Source organism: Lactuca saligna, chromosome 7 (genome assembly GCF_052625555.1).
Source record: "Lactuca saligna cultivar CGN05327 chromosome 7, ASM5262555v1, whole genome shotgun sequence".
Taxonomy (NCBI): Eukaryota; Viridiplantae; Streptophyta; class Magnoliopsida; order Asterales; family Asteraceae; genus Lactuca; species Lactuca saligna.
Window position 1 is genome coordinate 156,216,340 of NC_136423.1, and position 18,681 is coordinate 156,235,020.

An 18,681-nucleotide genomic window follows, 5' to 3' on the forward strand; every position below is an offset into this window, starting at 1 on the left:
CAAAATAAAGTCTTAACAATTCATACACACCAAATAATAAAAAATAATAAAAAAAAAAACAGAAAATAAAAATTGTTTGATTAAAACACAAATAAATCAATCTTCTTCCTCATCATCATCCGCGGCTGCTCCACTTCCTCCTGCACCACTTCTTCTCGCACTAATCACCTCATCCCATGACGGAATAAATGGATAATTGCCACCATCAATATGTGGGATGTTGAAGTGGTCAAAAAGTCGGATATGAGATTGGTTGCTAAAATTCAAACCCCGTGCCATTTGATCCTATAGTCGCCTCATCTCCCCATTGTATCAATCCATTGGTACATCTTCATTCTCAACCGGAATCACCGGCGGCTCCTCCTCAATATCCCGCTCTCTCCTCGAACGAACCCTCCTCCCTGGTGCTTCGGAACCAACAACCGGATCATCATTCGGAATGGCATAATGGCCACCACCATAATCTTCGATAATCCTCACTCTCCGAAAAAGAATTGGATTGAACGGAGGTGTAGGGATCAACGTTATGAAGTTCCATGCACCGCGGTTCATCAACCCGAATGAGTTGGCCAACCAGGTGACAAACATCCCACCATTAATTCGGGAAGTTTTGCGATCCTTGACCGCACCCTCCGAGAGATATGAAGCTAGACACCAAGGAATGTTGCAAAAAAACGCCGAGTGTAATGATGCTCCATAAATAGAAGACGTCGAGGTTGGAAACCTTGTCATCATCCTTTCGTTAATACCGTGGATGAAATGAGGCGGTGTATCAGGCGGTGTGTTGGGGATCAAATGCTCCCTTCTTGAGCCGACTTTGGAATATAGACTTTCTTACCAATAGTATTCCACCAGCCCGTACTCGTAACTCCTTCGGGAAACACCATATGGGTTTGTGCCAAAAAGGCCCGAAAGATGGGTGTTGAGATCAAGGGCTGATCATAAACCCCTAATCGACAGGCAAGATCCACCATAGAGCATTGATGAAACTCTCCCCCAAGACAAAAACTGAAGCTGGACGGGTGATAAACATCCACTCCCCCGGTGAAAGATACCGTGGAGAAAAACTGCAAACAATGCTCCAAATAAACCGACTCTTGAATACGGAAGACACGGCTCCACCCGTCACAAACCATTGTTTCGCCTTCATGGTGAAACTCCTTCAAAAGATAAGGAGCTAACTCCTCCTCATAGCGAACATTCTGCAGCCACTCCCAATCTATCCGGTTGGGCACATAGACCTCTTTCTTCTTGATATCAGCCAGCTTCTTCTTCCATTTCCGCAATGTCGAAGCGGACTCGAGTTGTGGGAAGTTTAGCCAAGGAAAATCCCCTTGGTTGCCACTGGAACTTTGCGACCTTCTGAACATGATTTCTGCAAAACAAATACACAAAACCCAGAAAACACATAATACAATTAAAAAATATATATCTTCCACATGTTTCTCGACTCAACTCGTCGAGTCCAAGCTCGACTCGGCGAGTTGCGCGAACTGCACGAGTCATTCGGCGGGTCTATGAAAACTAGACCATGAAACCTGGGAATTTCGTCAAGGGTTTTGTCTAAGCACTTACTATTAAGATATTAAGGCCATAATAAGCAGTCAAAACAACATAATTCATGAAAAATCAAAACCCTAGAAATTTACTACTTTTGAAAAACGGGTTTTTCATGAAATTGCTACCATAGATGGCCTTATAATCACGTTCTTAACAGAAAACAAGAAGAAATTTGTTACCTTTTGAGATTGAACTTGAGAAATTTGAAGAAAACTTGAAGAACAAAGATAAATGCTTGAGAGAAAGTTTAGAGGAAGGCACCCGGCGAGTGTGTATGTGAAAAACTGATTCTTAGGGTTAAAACCCTAGTTACCGGTTGTAAAAGTAATTTCGACTTTTTTTTTTTTTGTAAATAATACCGACTTGTCGAATCGTGGTCAGACTCGGCGAGTCTGGTCGCGAAGTCAAACTTTTTCTGAAATCCATATGGACTCGTCGAGTCGTGGTCAGACTCGGCGAGTCTCTTGAAAAATTCATAATTTTCAAAATTTTGTTATTTATTAAAAATCATTTCACCCCACACTTAACCTATGCACACTCTCAAGTAGACATGTCCAATGATTTGAAAGATTAAAATTCTAAAAACGAAGGAAAATTTTAAAAAAACTAAAAAGTAAAAGAAAGTAAACTCTGTATAACGGGTTGCCTCCCGCCAAGCGCTTCTTTTTAAGGAGTCATTAGCTAGACTCCTTCCCATCTACGTTTCGTCATCTCCAAGCATCGTGAACGCACGCCTAACTTTTTGTGATTTGTACTTGGTCTTGTAAGCGTGAATCTTTTTCTTGTAAGCCCTTTTCAATGCATCTCTTTTCCTTTTCACAGCCTCATCCTCAGCTGCTTAGGCTTCCCTTTTCCTCTTTTTCTTCTTTACCCCATTCTTTTTCACCTTCTCTTGAACCTCCTTCTCTTTAAATTTAATTACTTCACATTTCATGATGGTTCGTGCTTTAGGTTTAGTAGTGAATGGTTGATCAGCTTCCTCCCTCCTTTCCTTTGTCTCTTCATCCTTTCTAGTGTTCAACCCATCATTTACTTCATCCAAGTGCTTATAGGCGTCTTCGTGATCTCTCCCGTAAAAAGGAATCTCCTTGAGTTGAGCGAGAATATGGCCCTTTAGCTCGAAAGTAGCGGTTGCGGGAATTGCGGGTTGCACAAGTCCCGGGCCGGTGTCATCACGCATCCTCTTCTTCCATTCCCCCATGGGGATTTCGTCAATATTAGCCATAGCGGTGGCTAAATCGTTTTCAAACTCGGATGTGTGCTCGTATGTGGGTTCGTCATCTTCCTCGGTCTCGTACTCGGTGTCTTTTTGAATTGGGTCTTCGATTGTCAACGAGGCACTGGATGCTCCTGATTTGTTGCTCCTTTACTTGCTGAAAACGGACTTGAGGTTTTTGAGTGGTGAGTTCTTTGAAGAAGCGGATTCTCCAACGGTTTTGCCTTTGCTCCTTCTTAGTGCAGTTTCCAGATCTTCAAGAGGGGGAACCAGAGGTGTATCAGATCCTCGGGTCATGAAACAACTGCAAACAAAACAGAAAACGCGTAAAAAGAACAAAAAAATATAATAAAATTAAAGCTGATTTAGCATCGTACTCGCCGAGTCTGGGCGAATGCACTCGGCGAGTCCAAGGTAAAATCAGGTTTTTTTTTTTTTACTACCTAAAAACTTAAACAGAAATTAACTTTGTGTAAGATAAATCTCACACAAAGGATCGATTGAATTAGATTTTTAATGCTAATTTTAGAACCGTTCCCCGGCAACGGCGCCAAAAACTTGATGTATGTAAAATCACTTAGTTTTAAACCTACTTTTAATTATCAAATAACACACAAAAGGCAGTGAACCTATCAATTGTGGTATAGCTAAATAAGCAGGGTATCGAACACAGGGAACGACAAATTAAATTAAAAACTAATTTTATCTAAGTTAATTAAGAAATAGGGGTTTTTCTCTAGTTTTACAAGACTAGAAACCTACTAACTATTACTAATTTGAGACTAGAAAATAACGACTTAACTAGATTCAATAATTGGAAAGGAACTTCTGTTTAGTTCAACTTGGTTAACTCTATGGTTGATTTCAAGGTAATAGTGCAATGGATTAATTCTTTCGTTGGTTACCGATTCAAGTGATTAGATTTGTGTTCACTACCCTAATCCTTAGCAAATAAACTAACTTAAACAGTGGCCAATTGTCTAATTTAATTATATTCACTAGATTAATTATTCGGGTTAAGTTAGACTTGCAATAGTTAACTAACTTATTATTTTAATTAACCTCTTGTTTGATGGTCATCTTACAAGCTTGCACATGAATTTACTCAATTTTCTTATTAATTCTAGTTTCATATTCATTAATCTTAGACATATAGTATAGTGATCACATAGCATATGAGGTCAATAATCAATAGATGTTCATGCTAATCAATTATCTTCCTATTAATAGAAAATTAATTATTATTCACATACAATGTTCTTTAGCAAGCTAAAATAACAAAAATTCACCAACTTGGAATTAATCCTACCAATCAATCAAACCATATTGTCAACTTTGTATCCCCAAACAGAAGTCTAAAGGTTTTAGTTCATAATTAAAGTAAATAACAGCAAACAAACAAAGTCAAGTTGCTTAATCATAATGATAAAACAAAAGAATAAGTGGAATGATGAAATTTTGCCTTGATTACTCTCCGGAATCGAATTCTAGCTTCCTTCGTTATCTTCTAGGGTTTTTCTGGCTTCTCAATCGTTGCAAAGTACTTCTGAATCATCCCAGAACTCCCTCTAATCGATTTGTGGAATTATCTTTAAATAAACGAATCGACTCGTTGAGTCAAGTGGTGACTCGTCGAGTCCCTCTCACATTCCCCGTATTGCGATAACTATCTGGAATCCCAAGTCATTATCTTCTCGATTCTTCGATTGGACTCGCCGAGTAGTCTATCTGACTCGCCGAGTAGGTGCCATTTTTAGTGTTAATCTTCTTTATTCCATTCTCGAGCTCCTAACCGCTTCTCCTGCTTCCTTACTTCATTTTTGGACTGAACATGCAATTTAAACACTTTTAAGTACCTTTTGTCCATAATATGCGATAATTTAGCTAATAAATGAATAAAAATCTATACTTAATACAAACTAAATATGCACATATCATGCATATTTATTAATACGAATAGATATGCAATGGGGACATTGCATAAATATCAAGTTTTTGGTGCCGTTGCCGAGGATGAGATCATTGATGGAAAAGAGAATAGATATCAAATAGGAAGGCCCATATCAAATAGCAACCTCGCCATTACTATTATAGGGGAGTTTGTTCCAATTCTCTCTTTATTTTTATTGTTCTTTATCATGCATGATATGCAATGGGGACATTGCATAAATATCAACCTCGCCACTACTATCCCAGGGGAGTTTGTTCCAATTCTCTCTTTATTTTTATTGTTCTTTATCATGCATGATATGCAATGGGGACATTGCATAAATTAAGTGTGGGGTAGGGGGTTGGTTGGTTACACTAGTTAATTTTTAAAGTTTTGCATAAAATTTGCTAGGATTAATTTAGAAAATTTTGGTAAAGCAATTAGAGATCATGCTAGTATTATATTTGATTAAAACTAGGTTGATATCATGCATGAATTTTATAACTAAATATGCCCATATCAAATAGCAAGGCCCAACAAGCACGATTTGAAACTTTCAATCCCAAAGTTTGAATGTTGACTCCTCATAGTTATCATGTGTTTATTGAAATACTATGGTTTATTGATTTTTGTTTTGTTATTGATTCGAGATCGAATCAATTCGTTTTGTAACGATGTTGGTTGTTGAGAGTGTATTTGTTTTTAGGTTTCGTCGGTAGTCGTGGATCTTGTATTTTGTCTTAATGAATTAATTTGTTTAAAAGTTAGATTTTTACCTTTTCACAACCTTCCTTTTATAAAAATAGCACTTTTAGTCCTTTATATAAAAGAATTTCATTTTAGTCCTTAAAACATTATTTTGACACTTTTGTATCATAAACTTGTTGAAAAGACATTTTTGGCACAAATTTATTTTGTAAACAGCTTTTGTCCTTCCAGAATGATGTTTTCTTGGTTAAAACCCGCAGTTTCGCAACTTTTTCAGTTTTGGCCCAAAATAGAAAATTTTACATTTTTTTATCCTTTTTGAATTTGAAAAGCATTTTTGTCCTTTGAAATAGTTTTACTACACTTCAAATCCCCTGTTTTACAAAAAATTGCATTTTCAGCCCCTCAAACTTGTAAATCTCGCATTTTGAGGCTTATTGGGCCGAAAAGCCCAAATCGAGCCCATTAACTTCAAAATTTACATTTTAAATCCCTCAAAAATGTTGTTGTTCAGTATGTTGGGGGAACTCACTAAGCTTCGTGCTTACAGTGTAACAGCCTGGAATTTCAGGTATTGTCATAATATTGTTTTTGGGGTGTTTTAGGAGGGGACTCGGCAAGTTGGAGCCAGACTCGCCGAGTAGGACCACAGAATTGGTCGCGGGTTCGCGACTAGACTCGACGAGTCCATTATGGACTCGGCGAGTCTGCGCTGTTCAGCGGAAACCCTAGCCTTTTGATTTTGGAACGTATATAATGAACTTATAGGCCGTCATTCTCCGTCTTTAGCCTACTGAGAAGAACCCTAATCGGTTGTGTGCATCTGGAGCAAGGATTGAAGGCCATTGGTGATCTTGAAGAAGTTATTGTGCAAGGAAGGGAAGGGTTTGGCTAAAGGAACAGCAAGGGAATCAAGTTCTGAGGATTAGGGACACAGAGAGTGCATTATTCAGGTAACAATTCGGATTATAATCTGCTATGTGGATGTGTGCATGGATTTAGGGTTTATGGAACCCTTTTGTGGCTAGATTGATTGTTATCCTTGTTTGCCAAACGATTATAATCCTGTATTAGGACCTTTAGAGGTCCAGAATGTCCCATGCCTGTGTATTTCGGGAATTAAGAGAGGTTTTGGATTGGAATCCTTATGCCTTAGGTCAAAATGTAAATCATAGGCCTTGGGGTGTAGTATGAGCACCTAAATGAAGGCCTTACGTGTTGTACCAGCTTAGGAGGACCGAACCTATGAATGGTCGGGACAATACTGATCTCAGGAAGCAGTTTGATCGACTGCATGGTATGGACTCGCCGAGTCCAATGAACAGACTCGACGAGTAGCTTGGAGATTAACTGGGACTCGTCGAGCTGTTCTTCAGACTCGGCGAGTGGAGTCGGGGTGGCCCCGCGATTCTTCCACGAGGAACTCGTCGAGTCGAGAGGGATACTCGATGAGTAGAAAATGAATGTCAGGATTTGGTGAGGACGTCTAGACTCGCCGAGTCGCCTTAGCACTCGCCGAGTCCGGTCAAGTTGACCGTTGACCGCTAACCAGAGTTGACCTACATGTGATTTCTTAGGGTCAATTGTCTTGAAAGATAAAAGTATTAATAAGGGATATATGATATTATAGGGAGTCTGTAGCTCGGCGGATCGAGTGCGAGTGATTTCAGGAATTGCTAGCTTTCATTACCCACGAGGTGAGTCTTCTCACTATACTGTACCCGGAAGGGTTTGACTGTGTGACCGGAAGGTCGGATATGATATGTGTTACAAGTGCTATAAATGGAAAGGTAATTGCTATGCGTGCTATGTATGTTTATATGGGCCGGAAGGCAATATGTTATGTGACCGAAAGGTCGGATATGATATATGATATATGTGCTATATCTGTTAGGATAAATGTATTATGTGCTGTGTATGTTTATGGGCCGGAAGGCAATATGTTATGGGCCGGAAGGCAATATGTTATGGGCCGGAAGGCGATTATGTTATGGGCCGGAAGGCATAGTGTTGTAGACCGGAAGGTCAGGGCCTGGAAAGGCGTATATGTGTAAGTAGTATACTGGGGAACTCACTAAGCATTTATGCTTACAGTTGTTATGTATGTGTTTCAGGTACTAGCGAGGACCGTGGGAAGGCGCCGGCGTGATGTGTACACACTGTTGTTATTTTGAGATCTTGGGGATTTTATGATTGTATTTTGATATGAAACTTGGAATAATTATATTAGTTGAATAAAATCACTTTATTTTAAATGAAAATTTTGTTTGAAAATTTGTGCTGTTACAATTGGTATCAGAGCCTTGGTTTGAGGGATTCGGGTGTACCTTCGGGTGTAACTGAACTCAAACCGAGGATTTGAGGAAAATCTTTTAAAAATAATAAAGGCATAAACTTTTATAAATGGTAAAGTGGTAAACAAGAAAGAAGCAGTGTGTACGATCAGCCAGCGCCCGAATGGTAAAGATCCCCAGAATACCTTACAATGTTATGTTATGCAATGAATTATGAATTGTTATGCATGCTAGAAGACTAGGTATTCATGATAGGACTAGAGTGGCCTGATTTGTGATGCCTTAGTCTAGGGAGTTTGCCGATATGAGATATTTGGTAGCGTGCAGGTAGATAGTGCATGTCAAAAGTAGAGTACTCACTATTCGGGGTTTGGGAAGGAAGGTTTGGGACGAATGCTGATACGGTGTGGTCGGTAGTATTGGGCCCGTACTACCGAAGACACCGGGTCGGTGGAAGACCCAAGTAAGAATTCCTGGATATCGGAGACTGAGTAGGGTTGCGTTATCGAGTACAATTGTACTTGATGGAGTCTCTGATAATTTTATGTTGTATTTCAGAGACATCATGGTTACCACACGCCACGGGGCGAGTTCGAGCAGTGTGAGCGACAAGGATATTCGTCAGATGATTCAGGAGGAGGTAGCTGCAGCGATCCGGGCTGAGATCCTGGAGATGTTCGGGTCTATTAAGACCACTCTGATGGAGACATTCGAAGAGCGGTACGCCGCACTAACTGAGGCTGCAGCCGCTGCCGCTACCGCAGCCGTGGCCGCTGCCAGGCCGCAAGGGGGCGATTCGTTGCTATTCCGGGAATTCAACAACACGAAACCCCCTGAGTTCGATGGGACGCAGGATCCGATTGTTGCGATGAGGTGGATCGCCGACATTGAAGGGTGCTTCTACACTTGCTCATGCCCGGAGCACCTGAGGGTACGGTTCGCTTTGAACCAGCTCCGTCTGGGAGCGAAGGATTGGTGGAAGTTCGTGACGGCGAACTTCACTCTGGCGGAGATTACAGCAGTGACATGGGAGAGGTTTACTGACATGTTCAGGGACGAGTACGTTCCCCCAGTGGAGAGGGAACGATTGATTCAGGAGTTTTTGACCCTTAAGCAGGGTACTGATTCGGTTGCGGTGGTCACACGGAAGTTTCACGAGAGGGCGATGTTCTGCCCCGAGCTGGTGTCTACAGAGCAGTCACGGATGAGCCGGTACTTAGGCGTTTTGAGGAGGGATATCCGGGAGTTTGTGTCAAACTCCACCTATCGTACTTTCACTGAGCTTCAGGCGAATGCCAGGAAGCGCGAGATCGAGTTGGAGACCCAGGCCAGGGAGGAGGCCAAATCTCGGCAGGTGGACCGGCGGCCGGCTCAATCTCAGCCGGCAGCCAAGCGGACCAAGTCCGCTGATTTGAGGACGGGAGGTCCGAAGGGCCGCACTTGCGGAAAGTGCGGCAAGGGTCATGAGGGGGCGTGCCGAGCTGGTGGTTGCTACAAGTGTGGCAAGGAAGGACACATTGCCAGGGATTGTCCTAAGGGGTTTATGGTTTGTTTTCATTGCAACCAGATAGGCCATCGGAAGGCCGAGTGCCGCAGCTTCGTCAGGGATCTACATCTACTACCAGGACTACTGAGACTCGACCGGCGAAGGTCGAGGCCCCGAGGGCTCGCGGGAGAGCCTTTCAGCTGACTGCGGAGGAGGTCCGCGCTGCGCCCGATGTTGTGGCAGGTATGCTGTAATTCATGTATCTATTTAAAGTCGAAAGGTTATGCTTATGTTAATATATGTGTAAGTACTTTTCTTGTGAACTCTATGCCTGCTCTAGTGTTATTTGACTCGGGTGCGAGTAGGTCCTTTGTATCTTTAGCTTTTAGTCAGCATATCAGCAGTAATCGTGAGTCGTTAAGTCGTCCTCTGAGCGTGTCTATAGTGGCCGAGAAGGTGATTTGTGCCACGGAGGTTCTTCGGGGGTGCGTACTAGAGATTTTCGGGGTTGAGTTTCCGATTGAACTAATTCCTATTGCGATGGGTGATGTCTGTGTCATCGTGGGCATGGACTGGTTGAGTCGATTCAGCGTTGTCATCGACTGTGAGCGCCAGCTGGTGACTATACGAGACCCTAGTGGGGGAGTTCTTACGGTGTACGGCGAGGGTACCCGTTCGGGATCAGCTTTTTGTTCGGCCGCTAGGGCGAGGCAATGTCTACAGCAGGGATGTAAGGGTTTTGTGGCGTATGTGATGGATACGCGGGAGGCTTCCGAGAGACCGAGGTCAGTGGAAGAGGTTCCAGTGGTGCTCGAGTTTCCAGATGTTTTTCCCGAGGAGCTGCCGGGAGTACCTCCTGCGAGGCAAGTAGAGTTTGGTATCGACCTGATTCCGGGGACTGCGCCTATTACGAAGGTGCCTTATCGTCTCGCACCTCCAGAGATGCAAGAGTTGTCCTCGCAACTCCAGGAGTTGCTGGGGAAGGGATTTATTCGGCCGAGAAGCTCGCCGTGGGGAGCACCGATCCTGTTCGTCAAGAAGAAGGATGGTTCACACCGGATGTGCATTGATTACCGGGAGTTGAACAAAGTGACGGTCAAGAACCGCTATCCGTTACCGAGGATCGATGATTTATTCGATCAGTTGCAAGGGGCATCTTGGTTCTCCAAGATCGATCTGAGGTCAGGGTACCATCAGGTAAGAGTGCGGGATGAGGACGTCCAGAAGACAGCATTTAGGACGCGATATGGGCATTACGAGTTTGTGGTGATGCCTTTCGGGCTCACCAATGCCCCGGCGGTGTTCATGGACCTCATGAACAGGGTATGCAGGCCGATGTTGGATCGGTCAGTGATTGTATTTATCGACGACATCTTAGTGTATTCGCGATCTAGAGAGCAGCATGAGGGACATTTGAGGGAGGTCCTTGAGGTACTGAGGTCGCAGAAGCTATATTCAAAATTCTCCAAATGTGACTTCTGGTTATGGGAGGTCCAATTCCTTGGACATGTTGTTAATCAGGCAGGGATATTGGTCGATCCGGCCAAGGTTGAGGCAGTGATGAGTTGGGAGGTACCGAAGTCACCTTCCGAGATCAGGAGTTTCCTTGGGTTGGCAGGGTACTATCGGAGGTTTATTAGGGACTTCTCCAAGATCGCAGTACCGCTCACCAGATTGACCCGGAAGGGTGTTGCATTCTCTTGGGGACCCGAGCAACAGACTTCTTTCGAGACACTTCGCCAGAGATTGTGCGAAGCCCCGGTATTAGCTCTCCCGGAAGGGATGGAAGATTTTGTCGTATATTGCGACGCATCGATTTCGGGACTGGGTACAGTGTTGATGCAGAGAGGTCATGTGATAGCTTATGCATCGAGGCAGCTAAAGCCTCACGAGGCATGATATCCCACGCATGACTTAGAGTTGGGGGCAGTAGTGTTCGCTCTCAAGATTTGGCGTCACTACATGTATGGGGTTCGATGTACGATATACACGGACCATAAGAGTTTGAAGTATTTGATGGATCAACCCAACCTAAATATGTGTCAGAGGAGATGGTTGGATGTGGTCAAGGATTATGACTGTGAAATTCTATACCACCCGGGCAAGGCTAATGTGGTAGCTGATGCATTGAGCCGCAGGGCGGAGAGCACTCCATTGCGAGATGTATGTCTGAGACTGACGATGATGACTCCGATATTGGATGCTATTCGTGGGGCGCAGGCCGAGGCTGTGAGATCCGAGATGCAGAAGAAAGAGCGGGTCATTGGGTTAATCTCAGAGTTCGTTAAGGATGGACGAGGACTTCTGACGTTTCAGGGTCGGATTTGGGTACCGTTCGTGGGCGGTACGCGTGCCACTTTGATGGAAGAGGCTCACAGATCGAAATTCTCGATTCATCCCGGTGCTACAAAGATGTATTTGGACTTGAGGAAGGAATACTGGTGGCCTTGTATGAAGAGAGACGTCGCCTGGTTCGTTGAGAGGTGTTTGACCTGCCGTAGGGTTAAGGCCGAGCACCAGAAACCGCATGGCAAGTTGCAGCCTTTGGAGATTCCTGAGTGGAAGTGGGAACAGATTACTATGGATTTCATCACCAAATTGCCGAGAACTGCCAGGGGAGTCGATGCAATTTGGGTGATTGTGGATAGGTTGACGAAGAGTGCACATTTCCTTGCCATCAGCGAGAGTTCATCAGCGGAGAAGTTGGCGGAGATATACGTGAGGGAAGTAGTATCTCGGCATGGAGTGCCGATCTCGATTGTTTCGGACCGTGATGTACGCTTCACTTCCAGGTTCTGGAAGAAATTTCATGAGGAGCTGGGTACTAAACTGCATTTTAGTACCGCATACCATCCCCAGACAGACGGTCAGAGCGATCGGACGATTCAGACATTGGAGGACATGCTTCGAGCGTGTGTGTTAGACTTTGGGGGTAGCTGGGATGCGCATTTACCCTTGGCAGAGTTTTCCTACAACAACAGCCATCATTCGAGCATTGGTATGCCACCTTTTGAGTTGTTGTATGGTAGGAGGTGTCGGACCCCCATTTGCTGGGGAGAGGTGGGACAGAGAGTGATGGGCAGTACGGAGATCGTACTTCAGACGACAGAGCAGATTCGGCAGGTTAGACAGAGGTTATTGACCGCCCAGAGCCGACAGAAGAGTTATGCGGACAGACGTCGGTCCGAGCTTGAATTTCAGGTTGGCGACTTCGTTCTCCTGAAGGTTTCTCCTTGGAAGGGAGTGATCCGGTTCAGGAAGAGGGGCAAGTTGGGGCCCCGATTTATAGGCCCATTTCGTGTGATTGCAAGGGTAGGCCGGGTAGCTTATCGGTTGGAATTGCCAGCAGAGTTGGGACAGATCCACAATACTTTTCACGTATCGCAGTTGAGGAAGTGTATAGCCGATGAATCGGCAGTGGTTCCATTAGAGGATATTCAGGTGGATGCAAGCCTGAATTACGCCGAGAGACCAGTAGCCATCAGGGATCGGAAGATCAAGGTTCTGAGGAACAAGGAGGTACCTTTAGTGTTGGTTCAGTGGCAACACCGGAAAGGATCGGAGATGACTTGGGAGCCGGAGCGTGAGATGCGGGAGCAACATCCGGAGTTATTTGCAGAGTGAGACTTCGAGGGCGAAGTCTAATCCTAGTGGGGGAGAGTTGTAACAGCCTAGAATTTCAGGTATTGTCATAATATTGTTTTTGGGGTGTTTTAGGAGGGGACTCGGCGAGTTGGAGCCAGACTCGCCGAGTAGGACCACAGACTTGGTCGCGGGTTCGCGACTGGACTCGACGAGTCCATTATGGACTCGGTGAGTCTACGCTGTTCAGCAGAAACCCTAGCCGTTTGGTTTTTGAACATATATAATGAACTTATAGGCCGTCATTGTCCGTCTTTAGCCTACTGAGAAGAACCCTAATCGGTTGTGTGCATCTGGAGCAAGGATTGAAGGCCATTGGTGATCTTGAAGAAGTTATTGTGCAAAGAAGGGAAGGGTTTGGCTAAAGGAACAGCAAGGGAATCAAGTTCTGAGGATTGGGGACACAGAGAGTGCATTATTCAGGTAACAATTCGGATTATAATCTGCTATGTGGATGTGTGCATGGATTTAGGGTTTATGGAACCCTTTTGTGGCTAGATTGATTGTTATCCTTGTTTCCCAAACGATTATAATCCTGTATTAGGACATTTAGAGGTCCAGAATGTCCCATGCCTGTGTATTTCGGGAATTAAGAGAGGTTTTGGATTGGAATCCTTATGCCTTAGGTCAAAATGTAAATCATAGGCCTTGGGGTGTAGCATGAGCACCTAAATGAAGGCCTTACGTGTTGTACCAGCTTAGGAGGACCATACCTATGAATGGTCGGGACAATACTGATCTCAGGAAGCAGTTTGATCGACTACATGGTATGGACTCGCCGAGTCCAATGAACAGACTCGGCGAGTAGCTTGGAGATTAACTGGGACTCGTCGAGCTGTTCTTCAGACTCGGCGAGTGGACTCGGGGTGGCCCCGCGATTCTTCCACGAGGAACTCGTCGAGTCAAGAGGGATACTCGACGAGTAGAAAAGGAACATCAGGATTTGGTGAGGACGTCTAGACTCGCCGAGTCGCCTTAGCACTCGCCGAGTCCGGTCAAGTTGACCGTTGACCGTTGACCAGAGTTGACCTACATGTGATTTCTTAGGGTCAGTTTTCTTGAAAGATAAAAGTATTAATAAGGGATATATGATATTATAGGGAGTCTGTAGCTCGGTGGATCGAGTGCGAGTGATTTCAGGAGTCGCTAGCTTTCAATACCCACGAGGTGAGTCTTCTCACTATACTCTACCCGGAAGGGTTTGACTATGTGACCGGAAGGTCGGATATGATATGTGTTACAAGTGCTATAAATGGAAAGGTAATTGCTATGCGTGCTATGTATGTTTATATGGGCCGGAAGGCAATATGTTATGTGACCGAAAGGTCGGATATGATATATGATATATGTGCTATATGTGTTAGGATAAATGTATTATGTGTTGTGTATGTTTATAGGCCAGAAGGCAATATGTTATGGGCCGGAAGGCAATATGTTATGGGCCGGAAGGCAATATGTTATGGGCCGGAAGGCGATTATGTTATGGGCCGGAAGGCATTGTGTTGTAGACCGGAAGGTCAAGGCCTGGAAAGGCGCATATGTGTAAGTAGTATACTAGGGAACTCACTAAGCATTTATGCTTACAGTTGTTATGTATGTGTTTCAGGTACTAGCGAGGACCGTGGGAAGGCGCCGGTGTGATGTGTACACACTGTTGTTATTTTGAGATCTTGGGGATTTTATGATTATATTTTGATATGAAACTTGGATTAATTATATTAGTTGAATAAAATCACTTTATTTTAAATGAAAATTTTGTTTGAAAATTTGCGCTGTTACATACAGTTTTCAGTTTTGGTTTCAGGTACCTCTTCTTCGAAGGGGAAAGAGTCGGCACGGTAGCGGCCCATCACACACATGCTTCGTATTCCGCACTATGAAATCTTCTTGGGGATTTTTACTCTGATATTATTATGTCTTATGAAAATGTTTTACAGACATGCGATATCTTTGTAGAATGGTATGATCGGTAAACGTTTTATTTTGAATTTTTTGCTAAGTATATGTTTTCAAAATGAAATTTTTGGCTCGTATTTTTGGGTTGTTACAAGTTGGTATCAGAACTGTGGTTTGAGGGATTCAGACACACCTTCGGGGGTGTTTAAACTCAAATCAAGGGATTAAAAGATTTTGGAAAAAGAAAATGTTTTCTAAAAGGCTGAGTAAAGGGTTTTAAGAAAGAACAAAGTGTGTGATGTGCGCGATCGGCCAAGCTCAAGTAAGTATTCCATAAAGTACCCATACAAGCCTATGTTATGCTTATCAGTTTCAGTAGAGCAGCATGCTAGAATAGGACTAAGGCTCTAGGAGTGATGTCTTATGTGCCTGATATGTGCATATTCAGTTTGTATTAAGTATAGATTTTTATTCATTTATTAGCTAAATTATCGCATATTATGGACAAAAGGTACTTAAAAGTGTTTAGATTGCATTTTCAGTCCAAAAATGAAGCTCGGAAGCAAAAGGAAGCAGGAGAAGCGGTTAGGAGCTCAAGAATGGAATAAAGAAAAAAAAACACTAAAAATGGTACCTACTCGGCGAGTCAGATAGACTACTCGGCGAGTCCAATCGAAGAATAGAGAAGATAATGACTCGGGATTCCAGATAGTTATCGCAATACGGGGAATGTGAGAGGGACTCGACGAGTTGATTCGTTTATTTAAAGATAATTCCACAGATCGATTGAGGGTAGTTCTGGGATGATTCAGAAGTACTTTGCTACGATTGAGAAGCCAGAAAAACCCTAGAAGACAACGAAGGAAGCTAGAATTCGATTCCGGAGAGTAATTAAGGCAAAATTTCATCATTCCACTTATTCTTTTGTTTTATCATTATGATTAAGCAACTTGACTTTGTTTGTTTGCTGTTATTTACTTTAATTATGAACTAAAACCTTTAGACTTTTGTTTGGGGATACAAAGTTGAGAATATGGTTTGATTGATTGGTAGGATTAATTCCAAGTTGGTGAATTTTTGTTATTTTAGCTTGCTAAAGAACCTTGTGTGTGAATAATAATTAATTTTCTGTTAATAGGAAGATAATTGATTAGCATGAGCATCTATTGATTATTGACCTTATATGCTATGTGATCACTATATTATATGTCTAGGATTAATGAATATGAAACTAGAATTAATAAGAAAATTGAGTAAATTCATGTGCAAGCTTGTAAGATGACCATCAAACAAGAGGTTAATTAAAATAATAAATTAGTTAACTATTGCAAGTCTAACTTAACCCGAATAATTAATCTAGTGAATATAATTAAATTAGACAATTGGCCACTGTTTAAGTTAGTTTATTTGCTAAGGATTAGGGTAGTGAACACAAATCTAATCACTTGAATCGGTAACCAACGAAAGAATTAATCCATTGCACTATTACATTGAAATCAACCATAGAGTTAACCAAGTTGAACTAAACAGAAGTTCCTTTCCAATTATTGAATCTAGTTAAGTCCTTATTTTCTAGTCTCAAATTAGTAATAGTTAGTAAGTTTTTAGTCTTGTAAAACTAGAGAAAAACCCCTATTTCTTAATTAACTTAGATAAAATTAGTTTTTAATTTAATTTGCCGTTCTCTGTGTTCGATACCCTGCTTATTTAGCTATACCACAATTGATAGGTTCACTGCCTTTTGTGTGTTATTTAATAATTAAAAGTAGGTTTAAAAATAAGTGAGTTTGCACACATCAAGTTTTTGGTGTCGTTGCCGGGGAACGGTTCTAAATAGTTAAATTTATTTGCTAATTGTTATTATTTTTTTTTTGTTGATTATTTTTTTCATTTAGTTTAATTTTTATTTTTATTTTTATTTATTATGTATTTTCCGAATCTCGATGCTTTTGATACTTTTCTTGAGGAAGTAGTACATGAAATTGAGCAAAGGAGATGAGGAGTATGACTCAGATGAGATTTGAAGAAATTTGGAAGATGGTTAGATAACATCTTGCCCAACGCAGAAGGGACATCTGAGTTACAAGATGAAGAATTTAATCTAGAAAGAGACTTGGAGGAGCTGGAAAGATTGCTAGCAGAAGGGTCAGATAAAGAACAAGAACAAGCTGAATTGCAGGAACCAAGTTGTGGTTTGACTGTTACCACGACGTGGCCCCCTGTTCTTTCGGTTTCTGTTTCGAAGCATGGGGTGACGACTCCAACTTTGGAGAAAGTTCTGAGGCACGATCCATTTTTGATTAGTATCCAACCGGTTCCAACCCTTCTCAAGATTCTTGGGTTTTATGAATTCAAGCTCGTTTGGCCAATTTTTGAAGCAAAGAGCCAAATTTTACAAATTGGTCCAAAGAAAATATTTAATGCAATGGATGGATGGGCATCGAATTTATTAGAAGTTTATTAAGTTGAGAGTCCAGCTAAAGACTCGCACAAAAAGAAGCGCTTGCGGGAGGCAACCCGTCATTAGAGTTTTCTTTTCTTTTTCTTTCTAAACTTCTAGTGTTTAAGGATAATTTAGGATTTTTTTTTATTTTAATGCTCTTTTTATTACTTGGTTTTTGTTTTTGATCTTTTCAGTTTGAGTGTAAGGATGCATGTGAGGGTCTAGAGTCAAGGCTCACGAAGCGAGAAATCGAGTCTAGGCGAGAGAGGAAACGAAGTTTTGAGTCAAGCTATGAATCCAATTGATAGAAGGGTTATATAGTGTTTATTACCTAAAGAAAAATGAGGGAAATTATTAGTTTATATGACCCCCATACATCAGAAATGGACTTGGGCAGAATAAAAGTTTTGTCACACAGCGGTCTACTCGCCGAGTGCATCTTATGGACTTGCCGAGTCCATGTGAAAATTCATGATTCTTCTGCCATTTACGCTTCAACTCGGTGAGTCTACATACTTACTCGACGAGTCACTCATTCTTCTTACTTTTGAGCTCAAGATTTGATGACATTTGATATGGGCATTGGTTCTATTCTTTGAAGATCATTTTCCGAGCATTTCCAATAGTTTTTCCCTTATGTTTGGAGCTTTTATAAAGACTGTACCACACGAGATTTCGACACCCAAGACATGGATGAGCTGTTCCTATCTCTAAAGTAAATTGAAGATGGAGCTAAAGAGAATAGATATGAACCTCGCCACTACTATCCCAGGGGAGTTTGTTCCAATTCTCACTTTATTTTTATTGTTCTTTATCATGCATGATATGCAATGGGGACATTGCATAAATTAAGTGTAGGGTAGGGGTTGGTTGCTTACACTAGTTAATTTTTAAAGTTTTGCATAAAATTTGCTAGGATTAATTTAGAAAATTTTGGTAAAGCAGTTAGGGATCATGCTAGTATTATATTTGATGATTGCATGAAAACCCAAATGTTTAGTTGAGCCTATATACGTTCTAGTGCATTTGTGGCTTCCTTATTCTAGTGAAATCTTGGGATAAAAACACGACCTCGCTTAGTTTGAAGAATGCAATATGTTTAGCATCGTGTACCAGAAATGTATCCAGGAAAATTTTATCTTTAACCAATAAAGGTTGAAGTTGAGCACCCCTGCTTAAGCATGTAGGGTTTTGAGTGAAAAAAAAGTGAGGTACATGTAATAAAAAAAGGGAGAATTACAAGAAAAAGTTTGAAGAATTTTTGGAGCATCAAAGTTAAGTATGAAATTAGAAGATCAAAAATTCTGAAGAAATTAAAAAGTTGAAGATACTAGAAATCAAACAACAAGGTGGTGAATTCAAAGAGATCAAAGAACAAATATTCAAGGAAGTGAAGAATTCAAAGAGCTCCATAGTGGTATCGAAAAGTTGTAATTCTAGATTATATATGCTTGGGTTGCTTAATTAAAAATACCTTGAGGGTAAGAGGTTTTCTGAGGATGGATT

At 41.9% G+C, this 18,681-nt stretch overlaps 1 protein-coding gene across 1 annotated transcript in view; it reads right to left on the reverse strand.

Annotated features, from left to right (window-relative positions):
• Positions 1 to 312: 312 nt before the first annotated feature.
• Positions 313 to 18,681, reverse strand: part of LOC145007375 (uncharacterized) — a 37,263-nt gene continuing 18,894 nt past the window's right edge. The window contains exons 10-11 of the mRNA XM_078966322.1: positions 839 to 1,375; positions 313 to 647 (exon numbers count right to left, since the gene is read on the reverse strand). Coding sequence (XP_078822448.1) covers positions 313 to 647; positions 839 to 1,375 — 872 coding nt within the window. The remainder of the gene's footprint in view (positions 648 to 838; positions 1,376 to 18,681) is intronic.